General features: G+C 47.1%; 1 protein-coding gene across 2 annotated transcripts in view; it reads left to right on the forward strand.

Moving 5' to 3' along the window:
• LOC132828292 (serine/threonine-protein kinase TBK1-like) overlaps positions 1-21,245 on the forward strand; it is a 55,868-nt gene that overhangs the window by 10,789 nt on the left and 23,834 nt on the right. For both annotated transcript variants that reach the window (XM_060845270.1, XM_060845271.1), the window contains exons 6-11: positions 1,436-1,596; positions 2,145-2,255; positions 4,055-4,234; positions 12,610-12,806; positions 14,379-14,437; positions 15,713-15,804. In XM_060845270.1, the coding sequence (XP_060701253.1) occupies positions 1,436-1,596; positions 2,145-2,255; positions 4,055-4,234; positions 12,610-12,806; positions 14,379-14,437; positions 15,713-15,804 (800 nt within the window). The remainder of the gene's footprint in view (positions 1-1,435; positions 1,597-2,144; positions 2,256-4,054; positions 4,235-12,609; positions 12,807-14,378; positions 14,438-15,712; positions 15,805-21,245) is intronic.

The following is a 21,245-nucleotide window of genomic DNA, read 5'->3' on the forward strand; positions in this document are numbered from 1 at the left end:
AGTGTTGGGAGGTTCAGTGTTAAGGAGGGAGTGTCAGTGTTGAGGGGTTCAGTGTTGGGGAGGGGTGTTTAGGGGTGTTGGTGTGGGGGAGGGGTGTCAGTGTTGGGGGTTCAGTGTTGGGGAGGGGGTGTCAGTATTGGGGGGGTTCAGTGTTTGGGAGGGATGTTTAGGAGTGTTGGTGTGGGGAAAGTTGACTTGGGGGAGGGTGTGTGGAGGACGTCATGTCAGTTTTGGGGAGAGGTAATGGGGAAGGGGATATTGGATTGAAGATGGGTTGTGGGGGAGGGGGAGTGTTGGTGTAGGGGGTAGGGGTTGGTGTGGGGGAGGGTTGTTAGTTTGGGGGAGGTGTTGCTGTGAGGAGGGGGTGTGGGAGATGGGGGTATTGGCGTGATGGAGGGTGTGTGTGAAGACGGGGTATCGGTGTGGAAGGGGGGTATGTAGGGGAGGGGGTATCAGTTTGGGGGAGGGTTACTTGGTGTGAGGAGGAGATGTGGGGGAGGGGATTGTTGGTGTGGGGAGAGTTAGTGTAGGGGAGGGGCTGTCAGTGTGGGGGTGTTGCTGTAAGGAGGGGGTGTGGGAGATAGGGGGTTTTGGTGTGGGGGAGGGGATGGCATGGGGAGGGGATTGTTGGTGTTGGGGGGGAGGGGCTGTCAGTGTGGGACTGGAGGAATGTGATGGGGTGGGTTGTTGGGGAGAGGGGTAGTTGGTGTTAGGAGGGGATGTGGGGGAAGGGCTGTCAGTTTGTTGGGGAGGGGTGTTGGTGTAAGTAGGGGTGTGGGGAGGGGGTGTCGGTGTAAGTAGGGGTGTGGGGAGGGGGTGTCGGTGTGAGTAGGGGTGTGGGGAGGGGGTGTGGGGAGGGGAGTTGTCAGTGTGAGTAGGGGTGTGGGGAGGGCGTGTCGGTGTGAGTAGGGGTGTGGGGAGGGGGTGTCGGTGTGAGTAGGGGTGTGAGGAGGGGGTGTCGGTGTGAGGAGGGGTGTGGGGAGGGGGTGTCGGTGTGAGGAGGGGGGGTGTGGGGAAGCGGGATGCGGGGTGGGGGGTGTTGGTGTGAGTAGAGGTGTGGGGACGGGGGTGTGGGGAAGGGGGTGGGGGTTGTCGGTGTGATGTAGGGGTATAGGGAGGGGGGTGTGGGGAAGGAGGATGCGGGGTGGGGGGTGTTGGTGTGATGTAGTAGGGTTGGATTGTGGCCATGACAGTGATGGGGATTCAGTTCCTGACCGGTGCTTCCCTGTAAACATGGAGATTCACTGAAGCCTGGGTCACTCCGAGCTAAGATCCTTCTACGTTGCAGAACTTCCTGATGCTTGTTGGCCTGAATCTCCCCTTGAGTTAATCCCAGGGACAGCCAGTGTGTCTCCAGGCACAGGGGGAACAATTGAACTGAGTGTTGCTCCCACTGCAATCCTCAATATTCACTCTCTGGTTATGTGCCTGGCAGCACCCAGACATGTATGAACGTGCTGTTCTTCGGAAACCTCAGAAGAAGGCGTATGGAGTTACGGTGGATTTGTGGAGCATCGGTGTGACATTCTACCAAGCTGCCACCGGCAGCCTACCCTTCATTCCATATGGTGGACCACGCAAGAACAAGGAGATGATGTAGGTTACTTGCAGCAAGGCCTTTAAATCTCTCACTTGCTTTAATCCATGCAATTTTCCATCTACAAATGTGTTCATCTTTTGATATTTTCCCACCTCACTCTATCTGTTTTTAAATTCCACCTCTCTGTATCCAGTTCATCCCACCCCATCTCTGTGATTTATGTTTACATCAAGATTATAGTTTTAAATCCCTGAATCTCATCTCCTTCTTTAATCACATCCCAGTGTCTCCACCCTGCTCAATTCCTCAGCCAGACATCTGTCCTGTTCATTTCCAGAAGTCACAGGGCACCAGGTTATAGTCCAACAGGTTTCTTTTAAAATCACAAGCTTTCAGAGCGCTGCCCCTTCATTTGTTGACACAGCAGCAATGCTCCAAAAGCCTGTTATAACCTGGTGGTGGTGGCATACCTTCTGAGATTGTCCATCCCAATCAAACACTAGCATCTCCACGTCATGGCTATTTATTTCCCACCTAACCCTCCCATCAGCAGACCTTGGATGTTGCCCAGTGCTTTTATCAGCTCAGCATGGTTTCATTGCAGGTATAAAATCACAACTCAGAAGCCGGAGGGAGCGATAGCAGGGGTGCAGCACAGAGACGAAGGGTCAATCGAGTGGAGCCATGAGCTGCCAGTCAGTTGTAGACTGTCCCGGTAAGTCCTGCCAATGAAGGGTCACATGGAGCAGGGTCAACTCGAAGTGTATGATCCCCACCTGGCTGGATTTGCACAGCTATCTAACTGGGAAAGTGGTAAAGTGATCACAGCAAGGAAGAGGACAAAGGAGTGAGCATACAAGAAACCCTAGAAGATGTCCCAGACAATGGGACAAGGTGAGGTTATTCAGCCCATTGATCATGGGGCAACTGATCTCTGCCATAAAGATCAAAGTTTATAATTTGATGTGTCAGTGAGTCAGGAGATATTGGGTTTGAATCCCAGTCTGGGATTCATACACACAGCAGATTGCCACTGCACTGATGGAGTGCTACAGTGTTGAAGGTGTTATCTTTACCGCGATAGCAGGCTGAGCACAGGGCCTCTTCAGCTGGTTGGTAAATATATGTTCAAAAGATGACATCCTAGTCTACAGTCCTCCTTCCAGCAACACTGCGATAAAGATCTCATGTGCTGTTGTGGGCTCGGATTATTTATTTGCAAAATTAAATGATGTTGATTCATATATATCAGTTCTGTATTATAAGATTAATTCATTAGAATTACTGGGATACAGTTCCTGAAGGGGCTGACTCCCACTGGGACACAGTTCCTGAAGGGGCTGACTCTCACTGGGATACAGTTCCTGAAGGGGCTGACTCTCACTGGGATACAGTTCCTGCAGGAGCTGATTCTCACTGGGATACAGTTCCTGAAGGGGCTGTCTCTCGCTGGGATACAGTTCCTGAAGGTACTGTCTCTCACTGGGATACAGTCCCTGAAGGGGCTGTCTCTCACTGGGATACAGTTCCTGCAGGTGCTGTCTCTCACTGGGATACAGTCCCTGAAGGTGCTGACTCTCACTGGGATACAGTCCCTGAAGGTGCTGTCTCTCACTGGGATACAGTTCCTGAAGGTGCTGTCTCTCACTGGGATACAGTTCCTGAAGGGGCTGCCTCTCGCTGGGATACAGTTCCTGAAGGTGCTGACTCTCACTGGGATACAGTTCCTGCAGGAGCTGATTCTCACTGGGATACAGTTCCTGAAGGGGCTGTCTCTCGCTGGGATACAGTTCCTGAAGGGGCTGACTCTCACCGGGATACAGTTCCTGAAGGTACTGTCTCTCACTGGGATACAGTCCCTGAAGAGGCTGTCTCTCACCGGGATACAGTTCCTGAAGGTACTGTCTCTCACTGGGATACAGTTCCTGAAGGGGCTGATTCTCACCGGGATACAGTTCCTGAAGGGGCTGTCTCTTGCTGGGATACAGTTCCTGAAGGGGCTGACTCTCACCGGGATACAGTTCCTGAAGGTACTGTCTCTCACTGGGATACAGTTCCTGAAGGTACTGTCTCTCACCGGGATACAGTTCCTGAAGGTACTGTCTCTCGCTGGGATACAGTTCCTGAAGGGGCTGACTCTCACCGGGATACAGTTCCTGAAGGTACTGTCTCTCACTGGGATACAGTCCCTGAAGGGGCTGTCTCTCACCGGGATACAGTTCCTGAAGGTACTGTCTCTCACTGGGATACAGTTCCTGAAGGGGCTGTCTCTCACTGGGATACAGTTCCTGAAATTGTTTCTGAGAGCAGGAACATGGTGCTGAGTTAGAAGATCAGCCATGAGCATTTTGAACAGTCTCACAGGTATGATGGGCCAGATGGCTCGTTCCTGCTGCTGTCTGTTTATTGAGTTTGTGGTTTCTCCTGTTACTTTGGTGAGCGACCTCTGTATTTACCATTGACGAGTGTACCTGATCTTCTGCCTCCTTTTCCTCCTTTGCTGTGTTCCTCCAGGGGTTTGAAGAACTTGTTAGTTCCCATCCTTGCCAATATCCTGGAGGTGGATCAGACCAAATGTTGGGGATTTGACCAGTTCTTTGCAGAAGCCAATGACATTCTCCACAGAACAGTGATCCACATCTTCTCCTTGCAGCAGGCTCTGATGGTCAAAACCTACATCCAGTCCTACAACACGTAAGCCTTTGTGTTTGTCTGTGTCCTCTCAGATCTAATGATCCCAGGTGTAGCAAATTCAGAAAATATTTTGAGCTTGAACAGAGGGACACTGCTTCATTCTCAGCATCTTTTTGCTTTCCATGATCATGTAAATTCACTGATTCCCCAGTTCCAATGGGTTGGTGTATTGGAGGGTGCAAGAGAGACAGAGAATTAATTTCAAACCATAGAAAGCTGCTTTCCTCTGATTGCAGGCTTGTTGAAATTGTCTCTCTTTAATTTGCCTGAATTTATATAATGTTGGAGTTTGAACATTCTTTATTTTCTGCATAAAACTAAGGTCTGCAATGTATAATTTTGAGTTTTATTTCATATGTTTTACCCTATACTATAATTACTGCAATGTTTAGCTTTTAACATTGTTCTTTCTTTCTTCCTCGTTCTTACCTTGGTGCTTGGAGCTGAAGTAGCGCCTTGAGTGGGGACAGTATACATTTTTCACTGTCCCCCTGTACTTTCCTACTTCAGTACATTTGACAATCAAATCAATCAGTTTTCAGTAGCTGCTGAACAACATGTTTTTTCTCGATTAGTGGTGCTGGAAAGATACCTGCCTTGAAGAAGTTTTCCTCCTCTCTCTACATTCCAGCACGATAAATCCAGAATGTGGTTTCCAGCATCTGCAGTCAGTGTTTTTACCAAGATGTTTTTTCTAGTCTTGCCACTTATTAAAGATGACAGTTGAGTCATAGGGTCGTACAGCACGGAACAGACCCTTCAGTGTAACTCATGCACGTTGACCAGGCATCCCAAAATCTTATCAACCATAGAATTATTATGGTATAGAAGGAGGCCATTTGGCCCATTGTGCCTGCACTGGTTCAATTTTCTAGTGACAATCATCTGCCTTTTCTCTACGTCCCTGCACACCATTGCTGAATCATCATCCCATTCCCTCTTGAATACCTCAATGAACCTGCCTCTACCACATTTCCAGGCAGTTAATTCCATACACTAATGACTCACTGTGTGAAAAAGCTTGTTCTTGCTTCAATATGGCTTTTGAATCCACTCCCAGTGTTTTTTATTCATTCCATGAGGGTGGGCTTCGGCAACTGGACCTGCAATGATTGGCCCTGGGGCAGTGGTGAGCTGCCTGTTGCAGTCCATTTGGTGTGACTGTACCCACCATATATTAATGACTTAGAGGAAGGAAGTGAATATTCTGTTGCCAAATTGGCAGATAACACAAAAATAAATGGAAAGGCACGTTGTGAGAGGGATACAAACAGTTTATAGAGAGAGAGATGTCTAGGTTAAATAAGCGGGCAAAAAGTTGACAAATGGAGTTTAATGTAGGTAAATGAAACACTCATTTTGGAAAGGAGAATGAATGGATACAATATTATTTAAGTGGAGAAAAACCTCAGAAAGCTGCATCACAAAGCGACTTGGGGAGAACCTGTGCATGAAACACAGAAAGCGAGCACACAGGGGCAGGAGGGGATCAGGCAGGGCAATGGAACGTTGGCCCTGATTTCAAGAGGGTTGGAGTGTAAGAATAGGGACGTGTTACTGCAAGGTGCTGGGGGGACCACATAGAGTTTTAGAGTCACAGAGATGTACAGCATGGAAACAGACCCTTCGGTCCAACTCATCCATACCGACCAGATATCCCAACCCAATCTACTCCCACCTGTCAGCATCTGACCCATATCCCTCCAAACCCTTCCTATTCATATACCCATCCAGATGCCTTTTAAATGCTGTAATTGTACCAGCCTCCACCACTTCCTCTGGAGCATATTCCATGCACATACCACCCTCTGTGTGAAAAGGTTGCCCCTTAGGTCTCTTTTATATCTTTCCCCTCTCACCCTAAACCTATGCCCTCTAGTTCTGGACTCCCCCACCCCAGGGAAAAGACCTTGTCTATTTATCCTATCCATGCCCCTCATGATTTTGTAAACCTCCATAAGGTCACCCCTCAGCCTCCGATGCTCCAGGGAAAACAGCCCCAGCCTGTTCAGCCTCTCCCTGTAGCTCAGCTCCTCCGACTCTGGCAACATCCTTGTAAATCTTTTCTGAACCCTTTCAAGTTTCACAACATCTTTCCGAGAGGAAGGAGACCAGAATTGCATGCAATATTCCAACAGTGGCCTAACCAATGTCCTGTACAGCTGCAACATGACCTCCCAACTCCTGCACTCAATACTCTGACCAATAAAGGAAAGCATACCAAACGCCTTCTTCACTATCCTATCTACCTGCGATTCCACTTTCAAGGAGCTATGAACCTGCACTCCAAGGTCTCTTTGTTCAGCAACACTCCCTAGAACCTTACCATTCAGTGTATAAGTCCTGCTAAGATTTGCTTTCCGTAAATGTAGCATCTCGCATTTATCTGAATTAAACTCCATCTACTACTTCTCAGCCCATTGGCCCATCTGGTCCAGATCCTGTTGTAACCTGAGGTAACCTTCTTCGCTGTCCACTACACCTCCAATTTTGATGCCACCTGCAAACTTACTAACTGTACCTCTTATGCTCGCACCCAAATCCTTTATATAAATAATGAAAAGTAGTGGATCCAGCACTGATCCTTGTGGCACTCCACTGGTCACAGGCCTCCAGTCTGAAAAACAACCCTCCACCACCACCCTCTATCTTCTACCTTTGAGCCAGTTCTGTATCCAAATGACTAGTTCTCCTTGAATTCCATGAGATCTAATCTTGCTAACCAGTCTCCCATGGGAAACCTTGTCGAATGCCTTACTGAAGTCCATATAGATCACATCTACTACTCTGCACCCATTAATCTTCTTTGTTACTTCTTCAAAAAACTCAATCAAGTTTGTGAAACATGATTTCCCACGTACAAAGCCATGTTGACTATCTTTAATCAGTCCTTGCCTTTTCAAATACATGTATACCCTGTCCCTCAGGATTCCCTCCAACAACTTGCTCACCATCAATGTCAGGCTCACTGGTCTATAGTTCCCTGGCTTGTCCTTACCACCCTTCTTAAACTGTGTCACCACGTTAGCCAACCTCCAGTCTTCCAGCACCTCACCTGTGACTATCGATGATACAAATATCTCAGCAATAGGCCCAGCAATGACTTCCCTAGCTTCCCACAGAGTTCTAGGGTACACCTGATCAGGTCCTGGGGATTTATCCACCTTTATGCATTTCCAGACATCCAGCACTTCCTGTAATATGGACATTTTTCAAGATATCACCATCTGTTTCCCTACATTCTATAATTTCCATGCCCTGCTCCACAGTAAGCACTGATGCAAAATATTCAGTATCTTCCCCCATCTCCTGCGGCTCCACACAAAGGCCACCTTGCAGATCTTTGAGGGGCCCTATTGTCTCCCTAGTTACCCTTTGTCCTTAATGAATTTGTAAAAACCCTTTGGATTCTCCTGAACTCTATTTGCCAAAGCTATCTCATGTTCCCATCTGGAGCACTGTGAGCGGTCTTGGTCCCCTTAGCTAAGTTTCCTTAGATTGCTTCATTGGAGGCAGTTCAGAAAAGGTTCACTGGGATGATCTCTGGTAGGGAGGGATTGTTTTATGAGCAAATGCTAAACAGACTGGGACTCTACTCACTGGAGCTTAGGAACATGAGTTAAGAAGAATATCATTAAAATATATCAGATTCCTAAGGGGTTTGACAGGGTAAATGCTGAGAGAATGTTTCCCATCATGGGAGTGTCTAGGACCAGAGGACAGAGTCTCAGAATAAAGGGGCACCATTTTAAACTGAGATGAGGAGGGATTTATTCTCTCAGAGGGTTGTGAGACTTTAGAAATCCTTGCCACAGAGAACTGTGGGAGCAGGGTTGCTGTGTATATTTAATTCTGAGAGAGAGAGAGTCTTGATCAGTCAGGGAATCAAGGGTTACAGGGAAAGAATGGGAAAGTGGACATGAGGAATGTCAGATCAGCCATAATCCTGTTTAGTGGAGGACCAGGCTCAAGAGGCTGAATGGCCTCCTTCTGTTCCTATTCCTTATGGTCTCATGTTGTTAGGGAAGGAGTTCCAGGATTTGGATCCAGTGACATGAAGGATGGTGAATGGCTGGGAGTTGATCTTGCCGGGGTGGTGTTCCCATGTCCAGCTGTCAGTGTTGTATTAAGTGTACTGTATTTACTGAAAATACACCCAAGGAAACAATACTTGACACTGTCTTAGATGAGTGATTCAGAGTTGTTACAGTTCTGAGTTATGTGTCTTAACTCTTCACAAATCTGAAATACTAGTTGCAGTCTCCATAAGACATAGGAGTGGAAGTAAGGCCATTCGGCCCATCAGGTCCACTCCACCATTTAATCATGGCTGATGGACATTTCAACTCCACTTACCCGCACTCTCCCTGTATCCCTTAATTTCTTGCGAGATTAAGAACTTATCAATCTCTGCCTTGAAGACATTTAACGTCCCAGTCTCCACTGCGCTCCGTGGCAATGAATTCCACAGGCCCACCACTCTCTGGCTGAAGAAATGTCTCCTCATTTCTGTTCTAAATTGACTCCCTCTAATTCTATGCCCATGGGTCCTAGTACACCCGCCTAACAGAAACAAATTCCCAGCATCCACCCTTTCTAAGCCATGCATTATCTTGTAAGTTTCTATTAGATCTCCCCTCAACCTTCTAAACTCGAATGAATACAATCCCAGGATCCTCAACCGTTCATCGTATGTTAGGTCTACCATTCCAGGGATCATCCATGAACATGCTCAGTCAGTTTAAGACATTTCCTGTACCATCCATCCTATAATCTATACAATTCTGCATCACATAATAGTTTGAGCACAACTTCAAGAGAAAAGAAATTAACATTTATTCTTCATCGATAGCTTTAATTTTCCTTACTTACTGTGCGTTATCTTTGAAGATAGCAGGGTAGATTTTTAACATTTGTTTCTGGGAAGAGAACATTACTGGCCAGACCGGTATTTATTACAACAAAGACAGAAGTTGCTGGTGAAATTTTGCAGGTCTGGCAGAAACTGTGGGGAGAAAACAGAGTTAATGTTTCGGGGTCCAGTGACTAATTTTACCATCCTTCCTAAGGACCCTTGAGAAGAGGGTGGTACATTCTTGAGTTGCTGCAGTCTTACTGGTGTATCTAACCAGAGTGTCATTGAGAGAATGATTGGCAAAGCTTATGGGATCTTTGACCTCATAACTAGAAGCATTGAGTACAAAACTAGGGAAGATTTGATGAATATTCAGTTGTGACCTGACCAGAACTTTATAAAAACATCTCTGCAGTTCTGGTCTCCACACATTTTAGGAAAGATACGAGGCTGTTCAGGGATGTCTGCTGGATTGGTTCCAGGGATGAAGGATTTTAGTAACAAGGTTAGGTTGGAGTTAGGCCAGGGTTGTTCTCTTTGGAGCAAAGGAGATTGAGGAAAGATTTGATTGAGGTGCACATGATTATAACAATAACAGATAACATCAATAAAAAAAAACAGTTTCCATTAACTGGTCATCCAAGGACCAGGAGGCAACACTTCAATGTTCTGGGCAAAATATATAAGGGGATATGAGGAAGATACAGGGGATCTGAAGAAGAGTGAAAACTGGCCACATTGATGGGGGATGTAGAGACAAGCAATTCTTCTTAAAAGTAATTGGATGGAGATTTGAAGGAGATCGACTTTCAGGCTTACAGGGATCAATGGCCAGTTCTCTGCGGAACATTCCATATACTTGATGGGCTGAATAGTCTCCTTCTTTACCCTAATGATCCTGTGTTTCCACAACAAACACTTGCCCCCTGCAAGGATCATGACTCATCACATGTCATTGTTTTTACTAGCAAGCCCGTTGTTTCAGAATGAGACTAACATGATCGTGTCCTTAACCAGAAACCCCAGGTAAAAGGGATGATCATTCCTTGTGCCAAATTGGTTTCCTTCACCGTTATCAAGTGATTCGATGCTCGTCTTTAATTGAAATTGTGACTTCATCCTGGAACGGACCGTAGTTGTAGTGTCAGCTCTTCGGATCTGAAATTGTCTTAAACCTCTTTGTTTGACAGCAAAGTCTCAAAGTGAGCAATACTTAAAAAGAAAGTTGAATTATTAATCATGTAAAAGGAATCAGCTTTAGAACAGTCTAATCTTCCAGAATTACAAGTACTCCTTTTTCAGGTACAGCGTATCCATTTTTATGGGCTGTGAGCCCATCATTTTGATCCTATCCCTAATTGCCCTTTATCAGGTGGTGGTGAGCTGCCTTCTGGAACCACTGCATTAGGAAGGAAGTTGAGGATTTTGACCCAGCAATACTGAAGGAACAGTGATATATTTCTAATTCAAATGTCATTTGGAGGGGAACCTGCAGGGGGTGGTGTTCCCGTGTATCTGCTGCCTTTGACCTTCCAGATGGTAGTAGTCGCTGCTTCGGAAGATGCAGTCAGTGGACCTTTGGTGAGTGACTGGAGCACAGCTTATAGATGGTATACACTGTTGCCACTCTAAGTTGCTGGTGGAAGGAGTGAATGTTGAAGGTGGTGCCAATCAAGAGGACTACTTTGTCCTGTGTGGCATTGATCTTCTTGAGTGTTGATAGAGCTGCCCCCATCCAGGCAAGTAGGGAGTATTCCATCACACTCCTGACTTGTGCCTTGTTAATGGTGGAAATGCTGGAGAGTCAGGAACTGAGTTACTCCCAGCAGATTCTGAGACTCTAACCAGCTCCTTGCAGCCACTGTATTTATATGGCAAGTCAAGTACTGTTTCTGATCAATGGTAACCCTCAGGATTTGATTCTGATTGATTCCATGTTGTATTGCGATTTGAATCTCAAGGAGAAGTGGTTCAATTCTCTCTTGTTGAAGGTGGTCATGGTCTGGCACCGGTATGTTGTGAATGTTACTTGTCACTTACAGCTGGCGGCTGGATGTTATCCTTGCCATGTTGCATTTGTACAAGGACAGTTTCATATCTGAGGAGTCACAAATGCTGTTAAATATTATCAGCAAATATCCCCACTTCTGATGTTATAATGGAGGATAGGTCATATATTCATAGAATCCTACAGCACAGAGAGAGGCCCTTTGGCCCAAATTGGTTCATGTTGACCATCGATGAAGCAGCTGGAGATGGTAGGTTCTGGGACACCACTTTGAGTAACTCCTGCAGAGATATTCTGGAGCTGAGTTGATCAACCTTCAGTAACCACAACCATCTTCCTTTGTTCTCGGTGTAACTACAGTGAGTGGAGAGTTGTCTCCTGAATCCAGTTTGGTTAGGATCCTTGATGTCACACCCTATCAAATGCAGCATGGATGTTCAGGGAACTCCCTCTGATTTCATGCCATAGATGTGATGTAAAGTTCCTTTTGTTCTGCCATAACGTGCATCAATAACACTCAAAGATGAGTAACTTTGATGAAGTAATTGTTTAATGTAGACATTGTGCGCTGCCTTTGTCAAAAAAAGTTCTCTTGGAAACTGTTAGGACAGGACTTCTGTCCCCGTGTTCGTTTGGAGGAGAGAGACACCGGGTCTGATTAAAATACGAGCAGGTTTAATGAGAGAGAATCGTACACAGTACAGTGAGGTGTCTAGCTCACTGGAGAAGGCGCGTTCTGACTATATTTTAATTTGTCTATCCTTTTGTTCTCTCACATTCCAGAGTTACATTCTTATTTGGTAAAATGCAGAATTTTAGTATGTCATTGGTTCTCACCTGATAACGTTCTATTACCTCAGTTTGAGCTACGTGCATTTAGACACGGCTCCAATGTCCTGTTATCTCTCACCCTCCCTGGGGCCTCTTCAGGCTATGCCATCAGCTTTTCAGTCTGTTCTTAGTGTAACATAATGGCTTACTGTTGTCTAGTGAAGCTAACAAGTTCCAGACTTGCTAATACTGCCTTACGTGAGCACTACCTAACAATAAAGTTTCTTACACTACCTAACCTTAATAATGGATCCCAACAAAACACAGTCTAAAAAAAATTTTGATCTCTATGCCCCTCTCTGTTCAACCATCATGTTCCCTCCAGACCTGCTGGCTTTAATTTCCAACCTCGTTAATGACTAACCATCTGCTATTTGGTTAGACATAATACTTTCCATTGCTATGGAGCACTTTGATTAAGAACCAACCTGCAATTAACTTTCAGGCCTGGCATTATAAACAAAAAAAACCAGCCTGTTGGTCCACTTTTTAAAACTCAATCTGCTACAGCCAAAGGTCACCTTCAGCTCAAAGTGCGCAGTTTGCAGCTCCAAACCAAAACTGAGAAAATAAAACAATAAAGGTCATGAAAAATCAGCGAGGATTCTAACAGAAGTAGAGATGTTAGTGTCTACCATCTCATCATCTCTGCATCAAAATCTTGCCTCCTTGTTTTTGCAGAACCAACATATTGATGGACGCTCTCTTCATACAGACAGACATCTCCCCTCAGAATCAAGAGTTTATTTATGAGGGTCATCGCTTGGAGTTGGAATTGTCTCAACAGGTGCAGTTACTTCCTAAAACAACAGAAGACAGGCCCATCATCCTGGTGAGCACCAAGCCTGAGGCTCTCATTGGAGTTATCTACAAAGAGCGTAAGTGGCTGGATTTCCCATGTCTAGATTGTGTGTGGCCTCTCGGATTGAGTGAGGTAGACGAGGTTTTCACATCGGCTTTGGTGATGATCCCAAACTCAGCTTCAGTTCCATGGTCATGACCAGAGGTTCCAGTGTAAATGTTCAGAGTCTTCTGCACAAATCATTTGATTTGATCAAAGTTTTTGAAATAACGAGCAGAGCACACTGGGAGAAGTCATCTTCTTTGCCTGGGCAGTCAGTCAAGGAGCAGAGTTTAAGATGAAAGCCAGGTATTTCAGAAGTGAAACGACGAAACGTGACTCAGGATAGGGCAGGAGCAAATAGCAATTATTGCTGGATGAATTCTTAATTTTAAAGCAGAGGTTGATTGATTTATTTGGTTAACCGAAGATAATAAGGGTTGTGGAGCTGGGAACCATGATCTCATTGGAGGGTGGAACAGGCTTGATGGGCTGAATGGCTTCCTCCTGTTCTTGCGCTCCTCAATGTGTGGGAGAAAGTTGCTGAACAAAGCATCAGTTTCTGTGGAGCTGATGATGGTTCACTGTCTTTAAGCTCTCCTCATTTCTGTTTTGGAAACCTCAGGACTCTGTCATCAACATTTGCTGCAATCCATTAGGTGGGATGTGTTATTGGACCCAAAGGGGAAATGCTATAAGATTAAAATTGGCAGAAGGAGAATAACAAGACAATTTGCCTCCTATACCTGAGACAGTGCCCACTCCCTCAGCATTGACCCTCCAACAGCGTCCACTCCCTCAGTACTGACCCTCCGACAGTGCAGCATTCCCTCAGTACTGTCCCTCCCACAGTGTCCACTCCCTCAGCATTGACCCTCCAACAGTGCCCTCTCCCTTACACTGACTCTCCGACAGTGTCCACTCCCTCAGCACTGACCCTCTGACAGTGCCCTCTCCCTTAGCACTGACCCTCCAACAGTGCCCACTCCCTCAGCACTGACCCTCTGACAGTGCCCTTTCCCTCAGCACTGACCCTCCAACAGTGCCCTCTCCCTCAGCACTGACCCTCCGACAGTGCCCTCTCCCTCAGCACTGACCCTCCAACATGTGGCACTCCCTCAGCACTGACCCTCCGACAGTGCCCTCTCCCTTACACTGACTCTCCGACAGTGTCCACTCCCTCAGCACTGACCCTCTGACCGTGCCCTCTCCCTCAGCACTGACCCTCCAACATGTGGCACTCCCTCAGCACTGACACTCCAACAGTGCCCTCTCCCTCAGCACTGACCCTTCGACAGTGCCCTCTCCCTCAGCACTGACCCTCCAACATGTGGCACTCCCTCAGTGAAGGTTTTCTTATTTAAATCTCTAGAGTGAGATATGAGTTTTGACAATTGCACAGAGCAGACTGTGAAAATTCCTAACCTGAAAACCGTGTTTGAAGATGTGTTTCTGTTTGTTGATGTGATTTATGATACTCCAGGAGCTGGAAAGTCTTTGTCTCGTGTGAGGTGCAGATCAGAGGATGTTTCAAATGAGCTCTAACTGACAGCAGTAATTCTCAGAGACTCTGATTCTAACCAAGTGCTGCCGTTTACTTTGTTTGCAGCTGAGATACCACTGTTTCCTCCAAAATTTGATGTTATCAATGATGCAAGTCTCGCAAAGGTAACTGTCGTCATGGAAAATGAGAGAAGGGGTGGGGACAGAGAGTAGGGAGTGGGTGTAGGGAAGGAGAAAGTGGGGAGGGGGTGGAAGAGGCAGGGGAGTGTGTGGGCAGAGGGAGTGGGGGTGTGTGTGCAGAGTGGGTGGGGGTGTGTGGGTGGAGTGGGTGGGGGTGTGTGTGCAGAGTGGGTGGGGGTGTGTGGGTGGAGTGGGTGGGGGTGTGTGTGTGGAGTGGGTGGGGTGTGTGGGTGGAGGGAGTGGGGGTGTGTGGGTGGAGTGGGTGGGGTGTGTGGGTGGAGGGAGTGGGGGTGTGTGGGTGGAGGGAGTGGGGGTGTGTGGGTGGAGTGGGTGGGGGTGTGTGGGTGGAGTGGGTGGGGGTGTGTGGGTGGAGGGAGTGGGGGTGTGTGGGTGGAGTGGGTGGGGGGGTGTGGGTCAAGTGGTTGGGGTTGTGTGGGTGGAGTGGGTGGGGGTGTGTGTGGGTGGAGGGAGTGGGGGTGTGTGGGTGGAGGGAGTGGGGGTGTGTGGGTGGAGTGGGTGGGGTGTGTGGGTGGAGTGGGTGGGGGTGTGTGGGTGGAGGGAGTGGGGGTGTGTGGGTGGAGTGGGTGGGGGGGTGTGGGTCAAGTGGTTGGGGTTGTGTGGGTGGAGTGGGTGGGGGTGTGTGGGTGGAGGGAGTGGGGGTGTGTGGATGGGGGTGTGTGTGTGTGTGTGGAGTGGGTGGGGGTGTGTCAGTACAAACCGAGGGGGGTCTTGCTGAATGTAGTGGTCTGATCCTGCCGCACCCTCCTGCCTGAGCAGGGTGCTTCAGTAATAGCTTGGTCTGTTGGGGCACGGCCTGTAGTCTGTGTTCGGTGGGGGAGGGGGGTTGTGACTGGTGTCATTTACATGACGGGACAGACAACCGTGGCTCATCTAACGGGTGTAGCTGGGGCGCCGTATTGTGACAGCGGTGGAAGCTACACTCTGTACGTCAACCCGTGTCATGGCTGCCCGGCACTAGGACCAATGGAAACACAGGGAGTTGTCCACTCCTCGTCACTAACTTTGGTGTGTGTGTGTGTGTGTGTGTGTGTGTGGTGTGTGTGTGTGTATGTGTGTGTATGTGTGTGTATATGTATGTGTGTGTATGTGTATGAATGTGTGTATATGTATGTGTGTGTATATGTATGTGTATATGTGTGTGTGTGTGTATATGTTTGTGTGGTGTGTGTGTGTGTGTGTGTGGATGTGTGTGTGTGCGTGTGTGTGTGTGTGTGTGTTGGGGGGTGCTTTATATTTCAGACGGTGGCCAGTGCTGTTCACCAGCTGCTGAGGATCACAAAGTCTCTGATGAAATGTCAGGACCTGATTCTGCGAGGGACCTATTGGTTAATGTGAGTAATTGGGGAAGGCGCGAAACGCCTCTCACTGAGATACACTCCCTGCTGGCTCTGTCATTGTCTTTACTTTGTTCAGTGCTGTGATATTATTACCATAATTATTTCCCACTCACAGCTAGGGAATGGATTTCATAACCTGAGGAGGTATTTGATGTTCCTACTGTCATACTTTCCCACTGTGCAGTGTCTGAGATACTTTGGAATCTTTTACTGTATTGAAAGTGCCATTAACACAAGATGAGTGGATTGTATCTGAGTACCTTTAACATAGTAAATCATTCCAGATGCATTACCAGAAAACTCTAACCGCGTGCTGTCCCTTCCTGGGAGTGTTTGATGGGACTGCGTAAAGAGGAGGTGGAACAGTTCATCCACTTTACTAACATCTTCCACCCCGACCTCAAATTTACCTGGACCATCTCAGACTCTTCCCTCCCCTTCCTAGACCTCTCCATTTCTATCTCGGGCAACCGACTCAACACGAACATTTACTATAAACCGACCAACTCCCACAGCTACCTAGATTACACCTCCTCCCACCCTGCCCCCTGTAAAAATGCCATCCCATATTCCCAATTCCTTCGCCTTCGCCGCATCTGCTCCCAGGAGGACCAGTTCCAATACCGAACAAACCAGATGGCCTCCTTCTTCAAAGACCGCAATTTCCCCTCAGACGTGATCGACGATGCTCTCCACCGCATCTCCTCTGCTTCTGTTCCTCAGCCCTTGAACCCCGCCCCTCCAATCGCTACTAGGACAGAACCCCACTGGAGAATCGACGTTTTGGGCATAAGCCCTTCTTCAGGAGACGTCGATTCTCCTGCTCCTTGGATGCTGCCTGACCTGCTGTGCTTTTCCAGCAACACATTTTTCAGCTCTGATCTCCAGTATCTGCAGACCTCACTTTCTCCCACTGTGTAAAGGGAGTTTTACTCAGTGTCTAACCTGTTCCAGCAATGTTTGATGGGGACAGTGTATCTAACAAGATCTGATGCCAAGCTACTTAAAGGAACATAATGGCAAGTTAGCAAAAGAGAGATTTGTTTGGGTAACTACAAGGAGATGTTAGAGTGGGATAAAAGTTCAGGGAGGGAAGGTTCAGGGAGTTTAACATCCAGACAGTAGAAGACACTGCTGCCATTGGGAGGGATTAAAATCATAGAATGTTCAAGAGTCCAGAATTCAAGAGCACGATATCTTGCTGGAGAGGATTACAAAACAGAGAGGGGTGATTGCATGGAGAGAATTGAAAATAAAGGGTACGTTGAAAACTAAGCTTAACCAGGAGCCACAGGACTAGAAGTGATTGGAATCTGGTCAACAGAGATGAGCTTAAGTTTCTGGAATGTGGAATATGGGAGGTCGGCCAGAACTGATTAGGATGAATTGTCCTTCCAACTGGTTTTGTGGCCGTTAATGATCAATGTTGGTCCTCCAAGAACTCTGTTATATTAATCACTTTGTCCAGAGAAGACCTAAGATAAAGTCAGCAGGTTTTGGAGAAACTCAACAGGTCTGGCAGCATACAAGGAGAGAGAGAAACAGAGTTTAGATTAGATTACTTACAGTGTGGAAACAGGCCCTTCGGCCCAACAAGTCCACACCGACCCGCTGAAGCGCAACCCACCCATACCCCTACATTTACCCCTTACCTAACACTACGGACAATTTAGCATGGCCAATTCACCTGACCCGCACATCTTTGGACTGTGGGAGGAAACCGGAGCACCCGGAGGAAACCCACGCAGACACGGGGAGAACGTGCAAACTCCACACAGTCAGTCGCCTGAGTCAGGAATTGAACCCGGGTCTCAGGCGCTGTGAGACAGCAGTGCTAACCACTGTGCCACCGTGCCGCCCCAATGAGTTGATGAGTTGAATCCAGACTGACCACTTGGGGATGGAAAACTAATGTGTTTTCTGCTGCTGATAAAGGTGGGGAGGGACAATTAGAACATCCTGGAAGGTTCAGAATAGACTGAAGGATTCAGAAGATTACAGCTCAAGGGCAAAGGGAGTGGGTACAGAGGGTCAAGAAAAGGCAAAGCATAAATCCAGAATAGGTGTTAATAGCAGAGTGTATTTCAGAACCTGTCTGAATTGAAAATCAGGAAAGCACCACACTGGGTGGGAGTGTGGGGAGCTTAAAAAATCAAACTGGAGGATAAAGAAGGTCTGTGTCTGATGTTCAGTTTGCTGTGTTCACTGCACTTGGTCAGATCTGTGATTGGGGTGATGGCCAAAGTGTAAGGAGATTGAAAATCAACTAGTAATCTCTACTTGGAAAGTTCTTGTGTGTTTGGAGAGCGCGGTTGATGTTGTTTACATGCACTTTATTAAAGCCTTTGACAATTCCCTCATGGCAGACTGGTACAACAGGTGAAGTCAGATGGTATAAGGCTGAGCTGGCAAGATGGATACAGAACTGGCTTAGTTACAGGAGACAGAGGATAGCGGTGGCAGGATGCTTTGCGGAATGGAGGGCTGTGACTAGTGATGTTCCACAGGGATCAGTGCTGGGACCTCTGCTGTTCATGCTCTACATAAATGATTCAGAGGAAAATATAACTGGTCTAATTAGTAAGTTTGCGAATGATACCAGGATTGGTGGAGTTGTGGATAATGAGGAGGACCGTCAGAGGATACAGCAGGATATAGATCAGTTGGAAGCAAGGGGCAGAAAAATGGCAGATGGAGTTTAATCTGGATAAATGTGAGGTGATGCATTTTGGAAGGTCAAGTACAGGTGGAAATTATACAGTGAATGGCAGAACCTTTCGGAGTATTGATATGCAGAGGGATCTGGGTGTGCAGGTTCACAGATCACTGAAGATGGCAGTGCAGGTAGATAAGGGAGTAAAAGAGGCCTATGGCATAGAACATAGAACAGTACAGCACAGAACAGGCCCTTCAGCCCACGATGTTGTGCTGACCACTGATCCTCATGTATGTACCCTCAAATTTCTGTGACCATTTGCATGTCCAGGAGTCTCTTAAATGTCCCCAATGACCTTGCTTCCACAACTGCTGCTGGCAACGCATTCCATGCTCTCACAACTCTCTGTGTAAAGAACCCGCCTCTGACATCCCCTCTATACTTTCCTCCAACCAGCTTAAAACTATGACCCCTCTTGTTAGTCATTTCTGCCCTGGGAAATAGTCTCTGGTTATCGACTCTATCTATGCCTCTCATTATCTTGTATACCTCAATTAGGCCCCCCTCCTCCTCCTTTTCTCCAATGAAAAAAGTCCGAGCTCAGTCAACCTCTCCTCATAAGATAAGCCCTCCAGTCCAGGCAGCATCCTGGTAAACCTCCTCTGAACCCTCTCCAAAGCATCCACATCTTTCCTATAATAGGGCGACCAGAACTGGACGCAGTATTCTAAGTGCGGTTTAACCAAAGTTTTATAGAACTGCAACAAGATCTCACGACTCTTAAACTCAATCCCCCTGTTAATGAAAGCCAAAACACCATATGCTTTCTTAATAACCCTGTCCACTTGGGTGGCCATTTTAAGGGATCTATGTACCTGCACACCAAGATCCCTCTGTTCCTTCACACTGCCAAGAATCCTGTCCTTAATCCTGTACTCAGCTTTCAAATTCGACCTTCCAAAATGCATCACCTCGCATTTATCCAGGTTGAACTCCATCTGCCACCTCTCAGCCCATCTCTGCATCCTATCAATGTCCTGCTGCAGCCTACAACAGCCCTCTATACTGTCAATGACACCACCAACCTTTGTGTCATCTGCAAACTTGCTGACCCATCCTTCAATCCTCTCATCCAAGTCATTAATAAAAATTATAAACATTAGAAGCCCAAGGACAGAGCCCTGTGGAACACGACTCACCACTGACTTCCAGGCAGAATATTTTCCTTCTACTACCACTCGCTGTCTTCTGTTGGCCAGCCAATTCTGTATCCAGACAGCTAAATTTCCCTGTATCCCATTTCTCTTGACCTTCTGAATGAGCCTACCATGGGGAACCTTATCAAATGCCTTGCTGAAGTCCAAATACACAACATCCACAGCTCGACCCTCATCAACCTTTCTAGTCACATCCTCAAAGAACTCGATAAGGTTTGTGAGGCATGACCTGCCCCTCACAAAGCTGTATTGACTGCATTTAATCAAGCCGTGCTCTTCCAGATGGTCATAAATCCTATCCCTCAGAATCCTTTCTAACAACTTGCAGATGACAAACGTGAGACTGACTGGTCTGTAATTGCCGGGGATTTCCCTATTTCCTTTCTTGGAGAGGAATTACATTTGCCTATCTCCAGTCCTCAGGTACGACTCCAGTGGAGAGCGAGGATGCAAAGATCTTTGCAAGTGGCAAAGCAATTGCATTTCTCGTTTCCCAAAGCAGCCGAGGACAAATCTGGTCTGGGCCTGGCGACTTGTCAATCTTAATGTTTGACAAAATTTTCAGCACATCAGCTTCTTCTATCTCTATCCATTCCAGCATGCACATCTGCTCTTCAAAGGTTTCATTCACTACAAAGTTCATTTCTTACGTAAAGACTGATGCAAAAAACTCATTTAGGGCTTCCCCTGCCTCCTCAGACTCCACACACAAGTTCCCCATGCTATCCCTGATTGGCCCTACTCTTTCTTTGACCATCCTCTTATTCCTCACATAAGTGTAAAATGCCTTTGTGTTCTCCCTAATCCGTTCTGCCAAGCCTTTCTCGTGCCCCCTTCTGGCTCTCCTCAGACCATTTTTGAGCTCCTTCCTCGCCTGCCTGTAATCCTCCCGAGCTGAGCTTGACCCTAGCTTCCTCCACCTTATGTAAGCTACCTTTTTCCTTTTGACGAGATGCTCCACCGCTCTCGTCATCCAAGGTTCCTTTATCTTACCCCTTCTTGCCTGTCTCAGAGGGACATATTTATTCATCACTCGCAACAACTGTTCCTTAAACAGTCTCCACATGTCTATAGTGCCTTTACCATGGAACAATTGCTCCCAGTCCATACTTCCTGACTCATGTCTAATCACATCATAGTTTCCTCTTCCCCAATTAAATATCCTTCCATTTTGCCTAATCCGGAAGTGGGTGGCACGGTGGCACAGTGGTTAGCACTGCTGCCTCACAGCGCCAGAGACCCGGGTTCAATCCCTGACTCAGGCGACTGACTGTGTGGAGTTTGCACATTCTCCCCGTGTCTGTATGGGTTTCCTCTGGGTGCTCCGGTTTCCTCCCATGGTCCAAAAATGTGCAGATTAGGTGAATTGGCCATGCTAAATTGCCCGTAGTGTTAGGTGAAGGGGTAAAGTAGGGGCTATGGGTGGGTTGCGCTTCGGCGGGTCGGTGTGGTCTTGTTGGGCCAAAGGGCTTGTTTCCACACTGTAAGTAATCTAATCTCTCCTTCTCCATAGCTATGTAGAATGTGAGGCAGTTGTGGTCACTATCACCAAAATGCTCTCC

The sequence above is a fragment of the Hemiscyllium ocellatum genome, chromosome 26 (assembly GCF_020745735.1).
Source record: "Hemiscyllium ocellatum isolate sHemOce1 chromosome 26, sHemOce1.pat.X.cur, whole genome shotgun sequence".
Classification (NCBI taxonomy): domain Eukaryota; kingdom Metazoa; phylum Chordata; class Chondrichthyes; order Orectolobiformes; family Hemiscylliidae; genus Hemiscyllium; species Hemiscyllium ocellatum.